Here is a 19,200-nt window from a genome sequence, read left to right as displayed (position 1 = left end):
TCCCAGCTGTCATTGGGCGAGAGGCGGAGTACACCCTGACTGGTCGCCAGTCAATCACAGCACAGGCACACTCACATTCACACCAACGGGTAATCAAAAGTCACTAATTAACATAATGTGAATGTCTTTGGACTGTGGGTATCCAGAATGAAACCACGCATGCACAGGGAGAACATGCAAACTCCACACAGAGAGGATCCTGTCAGATGGGGATTTGAACCAGGAACCTCGTCACTGTGAGGCAGCGCTAACCAGTGCACAACCATGCTGCCTGATTAGTTTCTAAATTAATAAAAAAAAGGATTACATGTGGAAAAAGTGATTCAAAAATAGAAATGAGGGTAAAAAATATTCTTACATGAGACACTTGAACGCCAAAGAAGCACAGAAGAATACCGTTATATTTTTTTAAATAAACACCACAACATTAACAGTCTGATCCCATGTTTATTTGTGAGCACATTTGTCAGATTTAATTAGACTGAAGGCACAATACTTGTTTTTTTTTTTAACTGCTGGAAGTTTTCAGTGTGCTGATATGAAATTCAAAAGATATTTAAATAGCTTTGCATTCACTACATCTTCATATATGTAAGGTCATGTTGCAGCTGAAGCAGAATGAGGGCTTGCTAAAAGAAAACATTTGTTAAACAAACGATTGCATTGCATGTAAACATGACCCAAAAAGCTACAAACTCCAGACTTCAACATGGCATCGTATTTTAATGAGCAGCAGTTAGCACATCGGGTCTTCAGTTGGTGTAAAAAAAAAGTAAGTAAAGGCAATGAATGTTACATTATTAAAAGTTTCTTCTAAATCATGTAATTATCCGTGGAATGAGATGGAAGGCACTGTTAATCGCATTTCTCAATCAGGCATGTCTTTGCAATAAAAGGCAATTTAAGATTTAAAAGCACAGAATTAAAGAAAACAGTTGTGATGAGTAGAAAAGATATGAACATCTCGGAAATACCTGCCTGGAAATAAACATCCGGCAACACTGCAGGGTGTGCAATAATATTAATTAAAAAAAAAAAAAATCTGTAGTGACTAAGTACATACAACTTTCAATCATTCTTAATCTCAAAAGATCTCAAAATGAATCACACAATACATAGGCACTTCTTTATAGCATCAATCTAGTATTATCTAGTAGTCTAGATAATTGAATTAAAACTCTGAACACCTTTTTCACTGTTTTGTGAATGTGCATTTTCTAAATACGCTGTGTATATACAGCATAATATGCAAAAAAAAAAACTGCAACTACAATCTTGATTTTTAGATTTAAGGCATTTAGTTGTTAATGTAGCTGTTGCCTCTGTAGCACGTGACATCTGAATATAATTTATTTAATTCGCTAAGATTTAACTGTAAGTCTCAGAAAGAAAAAAAGGAAAAATGGAAATACTTCCATATAAAAAGGGCTTGAAAAGGTTTGTTCTCCCGGTATAATCACTCTTTTCAAGTATAATTTATTTGTCTACAGTGTCTGAATCACATTATATTGGGTGGGATATCTTTTCTCTATAAGTATAAACAGAACTTAAAACGCTATAGATGACACACTTCTCCATAATATTCCCATTTTCTCATCACTCGGATCTAAATAAATGCTCTCTTCCTTTTCCCTGAGCTCTTTAGGAACTATACCCCTCTGGTATTTAAGAAAAGACACCATGTGTAAGCTCTGACTTTGCAGCACAAGCTTTTTTTTTTTTTTTTTCTTACATGCAGGTAATGCTTCACCTGTGTTACAAATAAAATCAAGAACACACCAAACCCTTCCTTTCTGTCTGAAAATCACTCAGAGGTAGATATTAGAGCCCAGAAGCAAGGTTTGGGGACATCGGTTTTCTGTGACTTGTGTAGCACCACAGTGGGTTTTTCTTTTTCAGTCCGTCTTCCAAACTACGTTCAGGATCTTCACGACTTCCTCGTAGATGATGAAGACTATGGCCACGTCCATGCACACCCGACCCAGCCGAGGAACAGTACCTTTGTAGAACCTGAATAAGACAGATTTACAGGGTGAATACACATCCTACATGAAATAAGTTTGTACACAATAGAGTTTTAATACATCAGCCACTCATAAAGATTACTTGTGGCAGTGGCACTTTTTGTTGTTAGATTGCCACTACATTACTAACAGTGCATTATCACAGACGCTGGGTGTCCTTGTAAGCAAAACACTGCAAATACTACTTCTCCTACTGCTACTAAAAACATTATTTTACACTTTTGAAATCAATAAAAATGGCGAAAACCCATGTCAGACATAAACCGAGTCGAATTACAGTATTTAGGAAAGTGGAAAGACAATATAAGTGGTTCGGGGATGGTACCTTGGGGTACTCCAAAAAAGCGATTCCCTGCATTCTGATGCTTAGAAAATAACTTTCACACCACAGGGACTATTGTTGACAGGGTACTGGAATTTTAAACTCAATATGATTGTAGCTGAAATAAAACAGCATTGATACCGTTTTTTTTTACCATCTCACATCAGCTCACTCGGACTTTCCGCTGAAAAAAATACTAGTCGGCTGGCAGCAGAAAAGTGAAAAATTCTGCTGTTTGCGTTCACACTTGCAGCTCACAATAAAACTTAAGGCGCTTTCCAGGAGTTTTCTGCAAGTGTGAACTGTGCAACTATATGGATGTAAGGTCAACTCCAAGTGTCATGAACTGTAAATAAACTCTCAATAAAACGTGTTTAGTTTTCCATAAATCACACCAACTCTGCATGTTCTGAACTTACGCCCTTGGTCCCTCGTGCTTCATGATTTTTACGGCACAGTCCATTGTGCTTTTGTACTTGTGAGCCTCCAGACCCTGTTGCATAACACACACACACACACACACACACACACACACACACAAACACATATGAGTTACTCTGCTCGATTGGGTTAAATGAACATGTTCTAAGTGATGCACTTGGTATTCAACAAACCTGCATTCTGGTCTTAATGACATCCAGAGGAGTGTTTCCAAACACACTGACGGCACCGGCTACAGCTCCAAACATTCCAGTTATCAGCGGGTTAATGGCTTTGTCGGGGTCATCACCTTAACAAATAAAAAAACTGTTAAAAAAAACAATTCTTTAGCTGCAACTTTTTGTTATGAATAATGATTTATTTAAAAACACACCTTTGTACCAGTTCCTCAGTGAAGTCATAACGTAGAAGCGGATGGCCTGGTTGGATCCTTGTTTTAACACGGTGGCTGTCAGGCCTTGATAAGTCCCCCTCAGACCTGAATGATAGTGGTTAAAATGATCTGTCAGTAAAGTGGAGAGCGCCACTTGGCTTGGTCTGCCAAAAAAGACACAAAACTATCAGTGCACAGAACAAAAGACAAACAAGCTCATCATAAAGAATAAGATGCTTGATGTATAAAGGTCAGTATTTAATAGGAAAATGATCTAAAAATGCAAAAGCACAATATGCTGCCAACATAGAAATTAAAAACATAGTGGCAAACATCTGCTTTTTTTAAGGGATGGGCTGGATCGATAAAAGAAAATCATCCCCATCTAAACTGCCCCCTGTTAATAGATCATTTAAATACATGGGAGAGAATGAAAAAGCTTCAGTGTTAAATCCTGTGTGTGTTGGAATTTAACCAGCAGGGGGCAGTAAAATGCAGCTCATCATCCTTACCTTCAGTTCGAACAATCTCCCTCACCCCGTGGAAAAATCCCTTGTATTTTGGGTTTGCTGACGTCTGATCATGGATGAATTTGACCTTAAAAAAAAACAGGGAAAAAAAGACATCATTAGGATGATTTATCGATAAATCCAACAATCATAAGGATGATCGAGTCGAGACAAAAACAAATGAGAAAGCATTTTAAATCCGGGGCAGGCAGAGTTAGGTGCAGAGCAGCATCAAACATATTTAGCTTTCATGGAAATACAATGGATCTTTATCTTCTTTGAGGCGGACAGGATGAGTGAAATGAAAGCTTATAGAGCTGATTGAGTAACAAGGACTCTTTTGTTTTGTTGTCCTGCTGTGTCATGGGAATAATGGAGGTAGTGGATTCATTCATTACAGAAATCCTGTTAACATATTTCATCTGACACATAAAAAGAGATCTTCTGTTTGACTGTTGTCATCTAGTTTTTTATTTTCATTGGCACAAAAATATCGACTGATACCTTGACTGTCTCCATGGGACAGACTACGACCACAGCTTCTGCAACTCCAGCCCCGAGACCGCAGAGGAACCCTCGCTTACTGTCCAGCTTCCCTGTTTCATCCCTCATCTTGTTACTGAGGAACTCAAACACCCCAAACCTGTGGAAGTTCATGGAGGATAAAAACAAGGATTAATGATTTAAAATAAAAAAGTGACATGTATAACTTCAGCTAAGCTTTTATAAACTGGGATGGCTTCATAGCAGTGATGATCTGTGAAAAGCAGATTTCTCGGGGTTGAAAGGTTGTGAAAAATCTCTTGAATGTAAGTTGGAAAAAATAAAATGTATTAAAAGATTCTTAAGATACAAAGCTACAGACTTAGCTAAATAAAATCCTGCTTAATATTATCCTAACATTTAAAAGGTGTAGACTTGCTGGCTTATTAGAAAGCAACTTAGTTCTTACCATAAACAAGTATGTTTTTTTTTATCAGGATTTTTACTAATGCAAGTCTAATTTCAGAGCAGACAGAGCTTTGCGCCCCCCCTGAGATCTTTGGCAAACCCCTAGGGGGGTCTGGACCCAAGGTTGGGAACCAGTGCTTTATTAGAAAGTGGTACAAAATGATGAAAACAGAACTTTAGCCAATCAGACTACATGTCTGATTATAATCATGTAGGTATATGAAATAAGCCTTAGTACATTCATGAAGTGTTTGTGCATGCATAGGTTGGACAGTTGAGGTACCTGACAGCTGCTTTAGGTATAGATCCATACAGCAGAGAGCTGAGACCTCTATAAAGACCCCTCACCCCATGACCGTTCACCGTCTGCTTCACACAGTCGACTGTGATGGGACAAAAACACACAGGAAGAGAGAGGAGGGGGGGTTTAAAGGCAAGTTTACAAGGTTGACATTATCTGCTGCTTTGTATGAACTATCTCCTTTAAAAATGTGGTTTATTAAAAGGGTAAAACAGTGACGTTATTGGGTTGCATGTGTGTGTGTGTGTATGTGTGTGTGTGTGTCCACTGCAGCTTAAAACAACAAGTGTCACACTTGACAAACACGTCAAAAGTCTGTGCCAAAGTTCACCAGCTCTGAGTGCACAGATAACAAAGATTAACTTCCTGTGCAAATGTACAACTGTTGCATCATGTTTACACTCAAATCTGCAAAAACACAACTTCAAAAAGTACGCTGGATTGTTACTCAGGCAGAAATCTGAAGTGGATGCTCTCTAGGTAATCCTTTAGAAAGTGGCCCCAGACCGTACTGAGTGAAACTCCACAGTGATCATAAACTCACCGACGCCTTTGTATTTGGGAGGATTGGCCTTCTCGTCGAGCTGCAGCTGTGTTTTTACGTACTCTGTGGGGAAGGTGATGCAGATCTCTATGCCTCCAGCGATCCCTCCTGAAAAAACAGAAAACAGAACCCCATGAGGTCGCAGGCAGGTTTTAACATGAGAGACAGAAATATGAACTATTTCAGGGTTAGGGTCTTCATTCTGTCAAACACCACACAAGTGCATTTCATGGAGAAAAACATTCATCCTTCAAATTAATCAACAGCAAACCCTTACAGATGAGGAGTAATACAAACAGATACTGATTTCAAAATAAAGTTCTTCTTCGGTTAAATACTTCACTCTTTAAAAATATGTAGTTATGAAAAACTGTGACCATTCCTGTAATGTTGTGCGTCAACAGACAACTTGTGAAGAAGTTATTTCAAAACCCTGACAAATTTGTTCAATTGACAAAAATATGCAAAAAAAAAACCTTGTTGAATTAAAAAAGGATTTGAATATTGTAAAAGTAATCAAAAAGACAAAAGTAAATAAAACCAATTAAAGACAATTATAATATTATTATTATTATTATTTTTTAAATGTAACATGAAATAAAAAAAATTAATATAGATAATTTAAATTAATAGTAAAAGATAAAGGGGCACCGGTGGACTAGTGGTTAATTCTTGCAACCCATGTACAGAGGTTTAAGTCCTCTAGGTGGGCGACCTGGGTTCAATTCCGATCTGTGGCTCACATGTGGCCCGCATGTCGTTTCTCTCTCTCTCTCTGATTATAGACTCTATCTGCTGTCCTGTCTCTCTAATAAAAAGGCACAAAAAGCTGGAAAAATAAGTCTTAAAAAAAAGAAAAGGATATTTTATTTTGAAAAAATATATATTGTGGGTTGATAAATTAACATTATTTTTATAATGATGTAACTATTGATCCAATAACTTTTTGTATATATATATATATATATATATATATATATATTTTTTTTTTTTTTTTTTAAATCTGATTATAAAGTGAAAATAAATTCAATAATTTAAAAAAAATGTAAATACTGATAGTTTGGGGGAAATAAAGTTAAAAATAAAGTTTCTGATGTAAAGTAAGCTTTAAAAAAGTTAAGTCAAAAGTCTTTAAAAGTAGGCTGCACGTTAGTAAGAACTGAATCTACATTCTGTGTGACTGTTTTCTGAATGTCTGACATTCAACCCGCTCCACCTTAAACTCTGTCTGTCACACATCTGCCGTTCCTCAGCGAACAGGAAGCCTGCAGCTGATTGGCTCGGCTGATCTCGCTGCGAGTCTGCCTACAGATACTCCCTCTGGCATGACTCCAACTGAAGGGGGTGTGTAGCCTTCAGAGCCATCAGAGCACACACTGTTCACCACTCTACTGTACACACACACACACACACACACACACACACACACACACACACACAGTCAGAGCATGGCCTGACCCCTCTGACGTGGAGTTTGCATAAAGTGTGGAAACTTGAGCTTTCTGTCAAAAGAATACGACATCTTTCACCCTGCAGACATGTGGTGTCAGAAAAAGTCATACTGCGAATATTTATGTGGTGGCCTCTTCAAGCCTGGACAAAAACGAAGATAGTTTGCAAAGTTTTTTTGAACATAATTTGCCTAGTTGACGTCAGATTTTGTAGAAACATGTAGAAAGTAACAGATTGGTTTATTATAAGAAACTCTTCCATTTATTGTCCTGCATGTTAATTGTTGTTTTTTAACCGGTTTTACTTGGTAACTGTTGGTTGCTGCACATGTAGAGGGACAAACATAATAGTTATTAAAGTTATTTATTGGCATTCAACATGATAAGAAGTCAGATTAAGTGATATTTTAGTTGTTTAAGAGAACTCAGCTAAAGCAACATGTCCGGGACAAAATCACAAATTCTGCTGAAAATGTGTTTTTTAGACGCTCTGAGCAATTAAACTAATGTCTTTCGTAGTGTTAGTAATATGAGTTAAATGTAAATTATGTTGTTCTGAATATCTGGACCGTATTAATTATTAATTTTGGGGTCTAAATGACGAATAAGAACAGAAAATTTTGGAATTGCAGCAGTAGATTGCTTCAGCTTGCAGCTGTGAATCAGGCTGTAATGGTTGAAACTGAACATGTCAAATAAAGTTGTTGTTTTTATATTTTTTCGCCATTATCAGCTTTCTCCTAGAGCCTGTTAGCACAGCTTCCAAGCAATATGGCGGACGTTAAGTTTCGATTCTGGGAGTGAGTTCCCACCCACTGATCTGTGATTGGTCTGTAGCTTCAGTGGTCGAAAATATGAGGAACTAGCCTTGTAGTTTCACCCCGCTAACCGCAAAAGCTACTTTTCAGACTTTCTGAATTTCCCATCTCAGGGAAAAATGAGGGCGGGTTGCACGACCATTCAAAAATACTACCAGGTTTCTAATGATACAAAGATTAATGCAAATGGGTGAAGTATCCCTTTAAAGCTCATGAACACACATACATATCAACTGGGAAAATTGGACCACTGAAGAAGCAAGATAACGCAGCAATGGTCTACAAGTCAAACAAGTTATTCCACAAAAACCTTTACAATCCGTTTGGCATCACACAATGTGCCAGCGTTGGGGTGCAGAATTGGTTTAAAAATCAAAACTAAATGTTGAGAAAGACTGAGGTTTACAGAAGTTGGTGGTGAGTGGTTAACAATTGATTCTTGTCCTTGCATATCCAAAACAGGGAAGGGCCCTTCTGTTGAAGACTCTCACATGCAATCTTTCTTCCAAAATGCCATGCAGCAAACTCACCAGTGTTCACCCTGCACTCACTCAGACATGCAAGTCACCAGGCTGTTCGTGCATGAACAATCACAAGATTACAGTTTGAACAAAAAAAACACCACTTTTCACCAAAAACATCATGTGCAAGTCGGCCACCGAACTAGAGCTCTGAACGTGTCACACCCCAGGCATTCCTTTGGGTTAGAGACGAGCTGTTCCTCAACCTACTAATTAAACTGGTGCCACAAATCCACATCATCATTCTGCAAAAGCAAACGTCCGTGTAGTACCTGCATTACGTCTCCATATTCAGGCTGGAAAGAAATATAGAACCAGTTTATCAAGTCCAACATGTAGGGGCTTCTTGAACATGTGTTTTGAAAGAATGTGAGGAGGCTACTTGAATTGTAAAGATACTTTCAACACTCGAGCAAAGGTCTTAAAAAGTAGCATGTGGTTTTTCACATTGCGCTTTCTGACACACTAACACTGTAAAAACAATTACCTGAAGTAGTTTGAACAACGCAAAAATACTCACCAATTAATCCTTTATTTACTACTTTATTACTACTCCATTATTTAGTTTTTGATTTATTGGGGTTACGTTCTAGACAATTTCTTCTCTAGGTGCGGTATATCCTCTTTTCCTTTTTTTTTTGGCTTTATGCTAAGCTAGGCTAATTGTCTCTGGGCATTATGTCCAAATTTAACACTCAGAAACAACTGCAAAGTGTATTTTGTTTTTAATCCTTTTATGAACCCAAAAAAAGTCTTCCACAAAACTCTTGAGATAATTAATTTGCATTGGCCAGCATGGAAAGCAGTATGGTAATGAAGATAACACAACACGGTTTATCCAATGGGTGTTAAGTGGGTTTTTAAAGCCTAGACATGTGGTGTAGACTTGTGATTTGTGAAGTTGCTGCCAAGGCCGAGTCTGACAAATGTCGGGGTCTAATTTGAATTCCAACAGACTTCTTCTGCTGTGATGGCTGCAACCGCCATTGGAAGCAAACACAATCGATTGAAGTATGCCACCTTCAAAGTGCTCGCCTTTTTATTCCAACAGGCTCTGATTCATTCAAGTCTGGATTGTAATGTTCTCTTCAAATTCACCTAACTTCTTGGACATAAATAGCCATTTCTAACACGATAAACACAGTAGTTGTTAGTCTAAAGCCACTTCAACTAGTTTATGTGTTTGTTGTTGTGTTGTGTTAAATCTAATATAACTATTCATAACATCAAAGAGCAGTGGTAGGCCAACATGTCCTGGTGCATTAAAGAACAAAATTACTCTTTTTATTAATGGAACCTGTGAAGAGAGCGATGTAACAGCTGTTTATTGTTTAATAAAAAAGAAACATAATGAAGGTAGTCGTTAACAAAAAGGTCTGTTTTGTTTGGTTAATGTAGTCAGAACCTTTAGGATAACAATACGAGGCTGTCAGTGACAAAAACAAGAACTTTTGAGTGGACTTTGATTGTGTGCGTTAGCGGCTGAATGCAGCCACTAAAGTCTGTCTCATTGCTGCCGTATGAGGGGCAAACAACTGGAGTGAACCAGATTTTAAAAAGTGGCTCAGTGGGAGAGTCGGTCGTCTCTCAACCAGAGGGTCCCCATGCTGCTGCAGCCGCATGTTCGATGTGTCGCTGCTTCGTCTGTGGCTGAAAAAATGTGTGTGAATGGATCGGTTAACACAGACGGTCACTTTACACAGCAGCCTCTGCCATCAGTGTGTGAATGTGGAGGTGTGACCTGCGGTGTAAAAGCACTTTGAGTAGTCAGATGACTAGAAAATAACTATACAAGGCCAAGTCTATTTACTAAATCACTGATTATTTTTATCATTCTGGCTCCAAGATAAAAAATAAATAAAAAGGTCCTGAACAGAACCTTTGACAGTCATGAGTGAGGAGGCTGACAGAGCGATGTGCTTTGTCATCGTGGCTCATGACACTGAACATTGACAACCAGAGAGGGAGGGAGGGAGGGGGGGGGGCCTCTGAGCACACAGTATAAGGGGGCAAACAGGTCAACAGAAAAACACCCAGCAAACTGCTGACAGGCATGTACAGAAAACGACATGAACCGAACAGGCTCGTCTCTGAACTTTTTTTTACTTTCAAAACGTGATCAGAAGCCACAGATCCACAGTGTGTGCAGTAAAACCCAATAATGATCACCTGAGCTCTCTGTGTGTGTGTGTGTGTGTGTGTGTGTGTGTGTGTGTGTGTGTGTGTGTGTGTGTGTGTGTGTGTGTGTGTGTGTGTGTGTGTGAAGTTTGAGCGTCTGTCACTGATTGACTAAACAAAACAAGAAGATTATCAGAGGTCATGTCTGGGAAAAAAATGTTTCTTAGAAGAGTATCTGTGACAAAAGGTTGAAGGTTTCTGATAATACAAAGTACAAAACCAGGCTGACCTGCAGATAATGTACTGTACACTCTCTGCTTGAATATCAGTTTATAGTGACACATTAAAGATGTTCAAAGTGATTTCTACAGCATTGATAAGAATTCAACACTGTCCTGCTTCAGCACCACCTGAGGGGAAACTTTCTGAAGGGTTTACAGTAGGAGTCAAAAAATGGGGGGCCCCATGTATGGAGGGCTGTAGTCCTCAAAGCGGGCGACCCAGGTTCGAATCCGACCTGTGGCTCCTTTCCCGCATGTCATTCCCTACTCTCTCTCGCCCTGATTTCCGACTCTATCCACTGTCCTGTCTCTCCATTAAAGGAACAAAAAGCCCCAAAAATACATCTTAAAAAAATGTTTCTCAAAGAATTTAAATCACCGGCCTAAAGCAGCTTCAAACCTACACCCTAAAGATCAAAGTAAAGACAGTCTTCTTGACTAACACACTGATATCTATCTATTTAACAGTTTATAGTTAATGGGCTTAATTTACTTAATATGTCACATGAAGGAGAACTCTCAAAGGGCTTTGTGTTCTCGGCTATGCTTCCAAAAGGGTCAGTGTGTTGAAATCCACCCTCACTGCAGCCTCCGGCCTTCTGATATTGCACCCATTGCAACGTACACATTTTTGCAGGAATGACAGTGTTTCTCGACTTTTAGCGCTGTCACCTAATTCCAAAGTTCAAGATCCTGCAATAAACACTTCGACGGCACCTTTAAATTGGGTTATTGTTCCTTGGCAAAGTTTTTTTAAATCACCCCCCTACAGCTGATTATAGCCTTCTGATCATAACTCAGTCAAAGCGACGCTCCTGAATTTGCAGGTAAGCGTTTCCCCTGACTTCAGACATTGATATCTACACAGTTTCTGATTTGATTTGGATTATTCAAACTGCATTTTAAACTATGGCCTCTTCTCTTTCTTTTGCATTTTGAACTTTAAAGTCTTGTACAATGTTACCGACTGTAAGAAGAATCCAAACTGTACACTCTGCAGCCCCTTCGCCATAAAAAAACAATTGTTGCTGCAGAGTGCACAGGCTGGGATAATCTGTTCTGACAGGCTTTGTAGTAAGAAAGTTAATGAGTTTGGCCATGAATTGCTCATTGTTTCCCATTAACATCTTTGTTATTCTGCTCCTAAATATGAAGTCAGTGTCCCTTTAAGACAAGCATGTAGTCCTCCTGTCTGCAGGGCACAATGCAAAACAGTGCTGCAGCCAAACCCCCTCTCTCTCTCTCTGCTCCCATCTGCACCACAACTTGTAAACAAGTTTAAAAGCGGCCTCTGTGTGCAGCACCCAAACTTTTCTTACCTGCCAGGATAGCCTTGCCAGGATGCGTGAGTTTGGCTTTCCCCGCCGGAGCTGCAGCAGCCAAACACTGCGGTCTGAAAAACGGGCTCACGAATCTGGGCTGCCCGGACATGACTGACTTGAAAACCCCCTGGCCTCCAAACTTTTAACTTTCTGAGCTGGATTACCGCAAAACAGCCTTCAAGCCCTCATGCAGTGTGGGGTGCTTTGTGCAGCAGGAGTCCGGGTGCAAAACATTCAGAGGGCCAGGCAAGGCAAGGCAGCAGCGGACGAACATTGGACTCTGGCTGCTGATTCTGGACTTGATAAAAGTCCGTGCTGGAGTTCCCTCCGCGGCTCACACAGGCTGATAGCGTCGAGTCAGTGTTCATTCCGGGCGGGGCAGCAGCAGCAGCAGCACCACGATACTTCCCCTCCTCCCCAACACGGAAAAAAACGTCATGTTTGTCATAAACATTTAAGGTGGACCGGATGGATTTTCTGCACAGCGTCGTTTGTCGTCGCTAAACTTCCGGACTACGTTCATTACGTCAGTCCGCCAGTAGAGGGCGCTGTTTCCCAAGTTACCCCTGCAGAGAAAATAATACACTTTACTAAACTGAAGTAGCCTACAATATTGAACTTATCTACATCAGGGATGGGCAACTTTGGTCACAGCAAGGGGCCACATTCATTTAATTCTCACTGCCAGGGGGCCAAATTGTAGGATACAAAAAACGATCACAGTCAATTATGTCTCAAATTTAACTCAACATATACCAGTGATCAAATATTATTATGGACATATTTCTGGTTTTCATGATTTCATGGCAGATTTTGTCATCTTTTCTTCATGTTCCCGATTAATTGATGTGTAAAAATTGACCTGAGGGCCACGTTGAGGGTTGATGGGGGCCACATGTGGTCCCCGGGCCGCCAGTTGCCCACCCCTGATCTACATGAACCACTGTTGTTTTTTTTTATTGATATTGCGTATTAAGACTCTGCAGTCTTTTTTTTTCTTCATTCAGTTAAAGATTACACATTTCATATATTTCCTATAACAAGTGGTGGAAACTATCAAATACACTTTTTTTTATTACTGTTCTTGATTCTGCTTGTACTTAAGTGTGCATTGAGTTGGCCTGTTTCTATTTTAAGCTACTGCATGGGCTGGTTCTTCTCTAAATCATTAATAAATCTATTAAACAGGTATAATCACACATGAGGTGACCTATATCAGCAGCATTGGACAAAGTACTCAGAATTTAAGTATAAGTAACTTACAGTAAGTAACCTACTTCAGTAACAACAAAAATATATTTGTGGTGATATGAGAGAGAAGTATGCAAAAAGTGGCCAGAGCAATTGCTGTTCAGTGAATGAATGATAATAATAATAATAATAATAATAAATAAATAGACAGTTGTGGTGACTGAAAGATTATATACAGTTATTATTTTTGCAGTGACTGATTAATTAAACAAATATAAATATAGAGATATAGTGCAAATAAGTGAAGTTATAGTGCAGTGAAAGAGTGTATACAGTTATTATTGTGCAGTGACTGGATGAATTAATAAATAAATAGACAGTTAAAGTTAAAATGCAGTGACTGAGTAAATAAATAGACAATTATAAAGCAGTGAATTACAAAGTTATTGCACAAGTAATATTGAACAGTTAGCAGCAGTTGGGTAATTATTGCACATTGCACATATGCCTTGTTCTGTTCATGTAATTGTTTTCCTTCCTACCTATATTAAAAAATATCTAATAAATATTTGATCACAAAAAAATAAAATAAGATTTACATCTGACCCTGGCCAAACCCATCCCCTTTGGACACAAAAGGTCAAAGGGCACTGTGCTAAATATCTGAGGCTTTATGCTAAATAAAACAAAAGCAAACATACAAGTGTGAAATATTAACCTTAAAAACAAAAAACAGTGCAATTATATAATGTGAAAAATATGTGTGCAATAACCTCAGGTGCAATAAGAGATAACATATTTATATTTTCATTTCATTGTACAGTGTTCCCCTTGTTATTTTTTGTATTATATCTTTGCTTTAATACAGTGTATAACTTCTGTACAGTTTATTTTAATTTACTTAGCTGTTACTACAACTTATTTATTTTTACTTTTCTTTGCACTTTTCTACTCTTTTTTTCTTATAATGCTTTTCTATTTTATATATTCTATTCTATTCTAATAATATTTATCCTCACAAATAAACATTTTTTTTATATAACTCCTTTATATACCTTCAATTAAACAATCCCCACCTGAACAAAACTGCCTGCGTGATGTTGTGCCAGTTGGATTACTCTCTTGTCTTTTTATCGACTCTTTGTTCGCGTTCAGCACTGCTACCGCGCATGCGTCACATGTCTCCTTCATTGTGCCCTGTTCCCCTTATAGACGCTGCTAAAGCTAAGCTAGCTGTCAATCCACTACAGCAGCATCACGCCAGGGACTCTCCAGCCTCTTCAGGACCCCCCCTTCTCCTGAACACTTTTAAAACGGTAAAAGAGATGCTACTTAACCCTAAAACGACACGAAGCTTTAAGATACCATAATTATTCATTTATAACACTAAAGCTTTGATAACTGTAACGTTTTCTCCTCCAAGGTTAGCGAACGTATAACTACCTAGCATGTGGAGCGATTTAGCTAGCGGTGGATCTCTTATGTAATGATGTTTAGCCTTGTAATGCACAGTTTAATCCTTTCAAGAAAGCTGTGATAGTGCATTTTATTTACTGTCTTTTTAATTTCCTGTTTGTAAGTGTGTTACTACAGCTGTAATGTGTGCTACCCCCCTCCAACAAACCTCTTCACTGGCCCATCTGTTGTCCTTTGTCCCAAAAGAAGAGATGCAGCATAAAGCACCAAAAACCATTAGTCCTTCAGTATTGTCCACTTGTGAATTTAACTGAGAGCCAGCTGTTCATGCAAAAAGGAAACTACTCTGGTTATAGGGTGGATTTATTATCTTTAAGTGCAGCATCATGAGGAGATCCAGGCCCTCTTTTTTTTTTTTTTTTTACAACCTTGACATGTGATTACAACCTTTGTTCTGCAGCTTGCTGACCTAATTTAATGCATCACACTTAGTATAATGTGCATTTCTTATATTTTAATGTTAATGTGTGTTCATTTCTTGGTGCAGATGTAAGAGCTCGTTAATTGTTAGCTCCCCTGCTGCATCTGAAGGAACAGCTTGTTCTTTTCTGCAGGAGCTCACATGCATCAAGGTTGATTAATCATATAACAGCTATTGCAAAGGTTAGGTGTCAGGAGGGAGGGGGGGGGATACTGACTTAGATATATGTTAAAGACTCACTCACTACCTTCATTCAGGATTAGCTCGGCTAGTGGTGCACCATCATGGAGGACTCAAGCCTGCCCCTCCTGCTGCTCCAATGATAATGATCAGAGAAACTGTCTCATTGAAAATACAAAATACTACTCTTGCTCAGCATCACCAATTTATAAAAAAAAAAAAAAAAACACAACAGGTCCGTCCCTCTGACCCTTAAGAACACACTTGACAAAAAGGTTCAGGGGGAACATTGTTATTTTTTCTAATAAATTTAGAATAGAATAGAATTACTTTATTGATCCCAAACTGAGAAATTGTGGCGTTACAGCAGCAGGTTGTCCAAACACACAATATGAGTAAAAAAACACAATGTTAGCAAATTTAAACATAATATAATATTAAATACAAAGTAAATAAGTACTAAAAATATCAAAACTAAGAATGTGAATATATACAACCAGGATTTAACTAAGCATTACTAGTCTTAAATAGGAAGATTCAATGTAAATGTGCAAAAAACAGAGTTGTAAATGGACAGTTTTGACATACATATAGTTGTACATTGTGATTAATTGTGCAGCCCTAGTTGATACCTGTCGAAACCACAACAACAAAAAATAATATTAAATTAAATTATTAACTTCTTAATGGCTTATTGACACATTTTGCTTTGCTCTTAATGTCTTCCTGTTGATGCAAATCCACTTTTAACAAGTGAGAGCAGCTTTAGTCAACAATACAATAGAATTACTTTATTGATCCCAAACTGGGAAATTGTGGCGTTACAGCAGCATGTTATCCAAACACACAATATGAGTAAAAAAACACAATATAATATTAAATACAAAGTAAATAAGCACTAAAAATATTAAAACTAAGAATGTGAATATATACAACCAGGATTTAACTAAGCATTACTTCTAGTCTAAAATTAAATGTTAAAAAGATTAAATGTAAATGTGCAAAAACAGAGTTGTAAATGGACAGTATTGACAGAGGGAGATGTGCAATCGGTGATACTGTAAGTTAAAGTGAAGGAGTGTAGACATGTTTGTGATGAGTAGTGTGAGGGATTTTTTATTTTTAATGTGATATGACTGCAACAAAAACATTTCATAAGCAACTTATATTTGGTAATGTCTTTTTTTATTACCAAAAGAAATGCATGCAAAGTTTTGCACTCTGTCTGAAATAGACAAGTGGGTTTGCAATGTGTGGGTACTAACCTTTGGGCTAGAAATACAGTGGAAGATCTGAAGTTTATCTAAAGCTTCGGTACTTTTTGATATTTAGGATCATTAAAATGCCGACATTGTATTTAATATTGAGAAGTATTGAAAATGTTAACATCATTAGATCAGAGTTGCTCACAGTTTCTTTTTCTGATTGTAAATGTGGCTCTAAATGACTTTTATCTTCCGCAGCACAATGGCCGTCCCTCCTTCATACTCAGACCTGGGCAAGTCCGCCAAGGATATATTCAGCAAGGGCTATGGTGAGTTCTCTATTTTAACACGGAGGAGTCAATTATTAACTGCACCTGAAACCAATCTGGTGTTTCAAGTGAGTCTTGCTGTTTGACTCCGGCTCGGCGTTATAAAAAGACGGATTGTAAGTCAACCTTTATTACTGGTAAAAGGCAAAAATACCTCTGCCTTCAAACGACTTTAAATCTCTGCAGGGTTCAAATCAAATGATTGAAATCTCAAAGTGCTAAAGAGTAAAGCAAGAGCATCAAACGACAAAGCAAAGATTAAAGTAAAAGTGATTATTTCTCAAAACTTGACTTTTAACCTTTGCATTCCCTTCATCCTGCATGTGAGTGTTGCTCACACACGTCTCTGTTTTATAATCTCCGCCAGGCTTCGGTGTCGTGAAGCTGGACCTCAAGACCAAATCACAAAGTGGAGTGGTGAGTGCACGTCTTTCTTTCTTTCTTTCTTTCTTTAACCTGTTGTCATTTTTCTCGATGCTGTCTGCCCCCCTTCATCTCTCTGCCCTCCTCTCCTGAGACTCCACAAAGCTTTTTTTTTTTTTTTTTTAACCTGCGACCCCACAGCCTGAAGGCTCCGCGGTCTTCATGCTGTGCTGATGCCAACCCGCTTGGCTGAACTTGTTTCTCTGTTTCTCGAGAAACACGACGAGCCTGAGTCTGTTCATTTATTGCCTTCTGGCCTGTGTGTGTCTCTAACTGCTGCTCTGTCTCCATGCTGCTGCCTCCTGGACCGCTCGCGCTCTAATGTAGATGGTAAGATCGGTGTCAGAGCTCACAGCTGTTCATTCACATAATGACCGTCTCCATGTTGTCGATAACAACTTTTTTCTTTTTTATAACATTTCTGTTATCACTTTCTTAACGTTTTTTTTTTTTTTGTCTATTCAAACAGCATGAATATATCGTGTGTTTGAAACTTTAATTTCTGTTCATGTTCTGTCACATCATTCATCAATTCAATCACATCTGACTCTTTATTTCTTTGTTTTTGTCTGATTCATTTTTATGATTTTTTTTTTTCTGTGTGTTCACATCAGCCTCATCAGTTAATTTGTTGCTTAATTAAAGTGCTAATGCTAACATGCTAAAAAAGCACTTTGTACATGGTAGACATAATACTAGCAAACTGTCAAATTGCTAAACTTGCTAGCGTGATCACTATGAGCATGTTAGCATGTGTGGGCTTCACAAATAAATCAAACTGTGATGAAATGAAAATCGCAGCATTGCAGAGTTGAACAGCCGCTTGCAGAAGTTTAAAATTTGAATAAAGGTAATGGGTCGTTCCATTTACATTGGAGGTCGGCGCTGAGAATGATGTCACACCTGAGTTAACTGCGTTCCAGTTTTGTTGGTAACAAGTCGTAAAAAGCAACACGGACGCCTCCAGGAGTACCTTTTGTTGTGTTAGCTTATACCAGGCGATAACAAAGAAACATGGCTGTTGTCCTCAGATAAAACTTAGATGATATTTTCAGTTGTGATCAAACGGTAAACTCCAGTCTTGAAAAATGAAGCCGATGTGGAATTTCAGAATCCTGCAGTTCGTCGAGTGTCCACTAGAGGCTGGCTCCAGGAACACAGGAAGTCACATACACATGACTGAGAAAAAAAAAAATCAGTTTTTACAGCACAAATAAAAATGTTTACAGCCTGGTTCAAAGAACCAAATAGATCTGATTAGTTGTTGTCATCACTGGCACACACTGTACGGGTGTGGTATTCGTTTGAGTTTATGAACAATACGTGTTATCCACAGTTTGGCGCGTAGCTGACATGATTGACAGGTGGGCGCGGTGTAACAGTTTAACCTAAGGCTTAAAACCCGCCTCAGCCTGTCGTTAGACTGAGACAGGACGTCCAGCAGGGCGGCGGCTGACATCACTCAGGCTTTTCCATTAATATTCACAGTCTATGCTTATGAATGATATTATTATTATTATTATGCAAAAACAAGATTAAGTTGCTTCTAAACACTTTAATGTGCAGCATAAACTTCACTATTGTTGCATGGAGCAGCCATCTTTACATTTTAAAATGAGATTCTCTAATAATTGTGTTCACCTGTAAGGGTTAGCTTCTGCTAGTTAGCTTTAAGTTCATGCTGTGTGTATTTATAGATTTGTAGCCATGTTGTTGTTTTTCTTTGTCCTGCACTGTCCTCAACTTTTGGGGTTGAATCCCGTTAACTCATTTCTTACGTAACACACAATCAATAACGATGAAGGTTAATTCAGATTCCTGTTCTCACTTATGATCATTGTTTTCTGTCACGGCTGATACAGCGGGGCTCTGTATATGTTGCATCCTTTGAAAATTGACTTCAGACTGATAAAAGCTCATCTGGTTTAACAATCATTCACCCTGGGGCGCCGGTGGCCTAGTGGTTAGCGAGCACGCCCCATGCACAGAGGCAGTAGTC

At 38.5% G+C, this 19,200-nt stretch overlaps 2 protein-coding genes across 2 annotated transcripts in view; one reads left to right on the top strand and one right to left on the bottom strand.

The window, feature by feature from the left end:
- Window positions 1–427: 427 nt before the first annotated feature.
- Window positions 428–12,353, bottom strand: slc25a1b (slc25a1 solute carrier family 25 member 1b). Its single transcript, XM_061060731.1, has 9 exons — window positions 11,974–12,353; window positions 5,466–5,573; window positions 4,904–5,003; window positions 4,174–4,312; window positions 3,673–3,757; window positions 3,161–3,265; window positions 2,961–3,076; window positions 2,766–2,839; window positions 428–2,010 (listed from the first exon to the last, which is right to left on the bottom strand). Exons 1-9 carry the CDS (start codon window positions 12,083–12,085, stop codon window positions 1,896–1,898), a joined length of 954 nt encoding a protein of 317 aa, XP_060916714.1. The 5' UTR covers window positions 12,086–12,353; the 3' UTR covers window positions 428–1,895.
- A 1,975-nt stretch (window positions 12,354–14,328) lies between these two features.
- The window catches only part of zgc:56235 (Voltage-dependent anion-selective channel protein 2-like), an 11,862-nt gene continuing 6,990 nt past the window's right edge, over window positions 14,329–19,200 (top strand). The window contains exons 1-3 of the mRNA XM_061060735.1: window positions 14,329–14,483; window positions 16,708–16,778; window positions 17,146–17,195. Of these exons, the coding sequence (XP_060916718.1) occupies window positions 16,712–16,778; window positions 17,146–17,195 (117 nt within the window). The 5' untranslated portion in view covers window positions 14,329–14,483; window positions 16,708–16,711. The remainder of the gene's footprint in view (window positions 14,484–16,707; window positions 16,779–17,145; window positions 17,196–19,200) is intronic.

Source organism: Labrus mixtus, chromosome 17, assembly GCF_963584025.1.
Source record: "Labrus mixtus chromosome 17, fLabMix1.1, whole genome shotgun sequence".
Taxonomy (NCBI): domain Eukaryota; kingdom Metazoa; phylum Chordata; class Actinopteri; order Labriformes; family Labridae; genus Labrus; species Labrus mixtus.
The sequence above is the reverse complement of the archived record's forward strand: the minus strand, read 5'-3'. Positions and strand labels throughout refer to the sequence as shown.

What these genes read in the sequence shown, in the direction of transcription:
- slc25a1b (XM_061060731.1), bottom strand. Translation starts at nt 12,085, where the DNA reads ATGTCCGGGCAGCCCAGATTCGTGAGCCCGTTTTTCAGACCGCAGTGT. An exon ending in ATACCTAAAGCAGCTGTCAG is followed by an intron (nt 4,313 to 4,903) that starts GTACCTCAACTG and finishes GAACTTCCACAG; the next exon opens with GTTTGGGGTGTTTGAGTTCC. An exon ending in ACTGAGGAACTGGTACAAAG is followed by an intron (nt 3,077 to 3,160) that starts GTGTGTTTTTAA and finishes TTATTTGTTAAG; the next exon opens with GTGATGACCCCGACAAAGCC.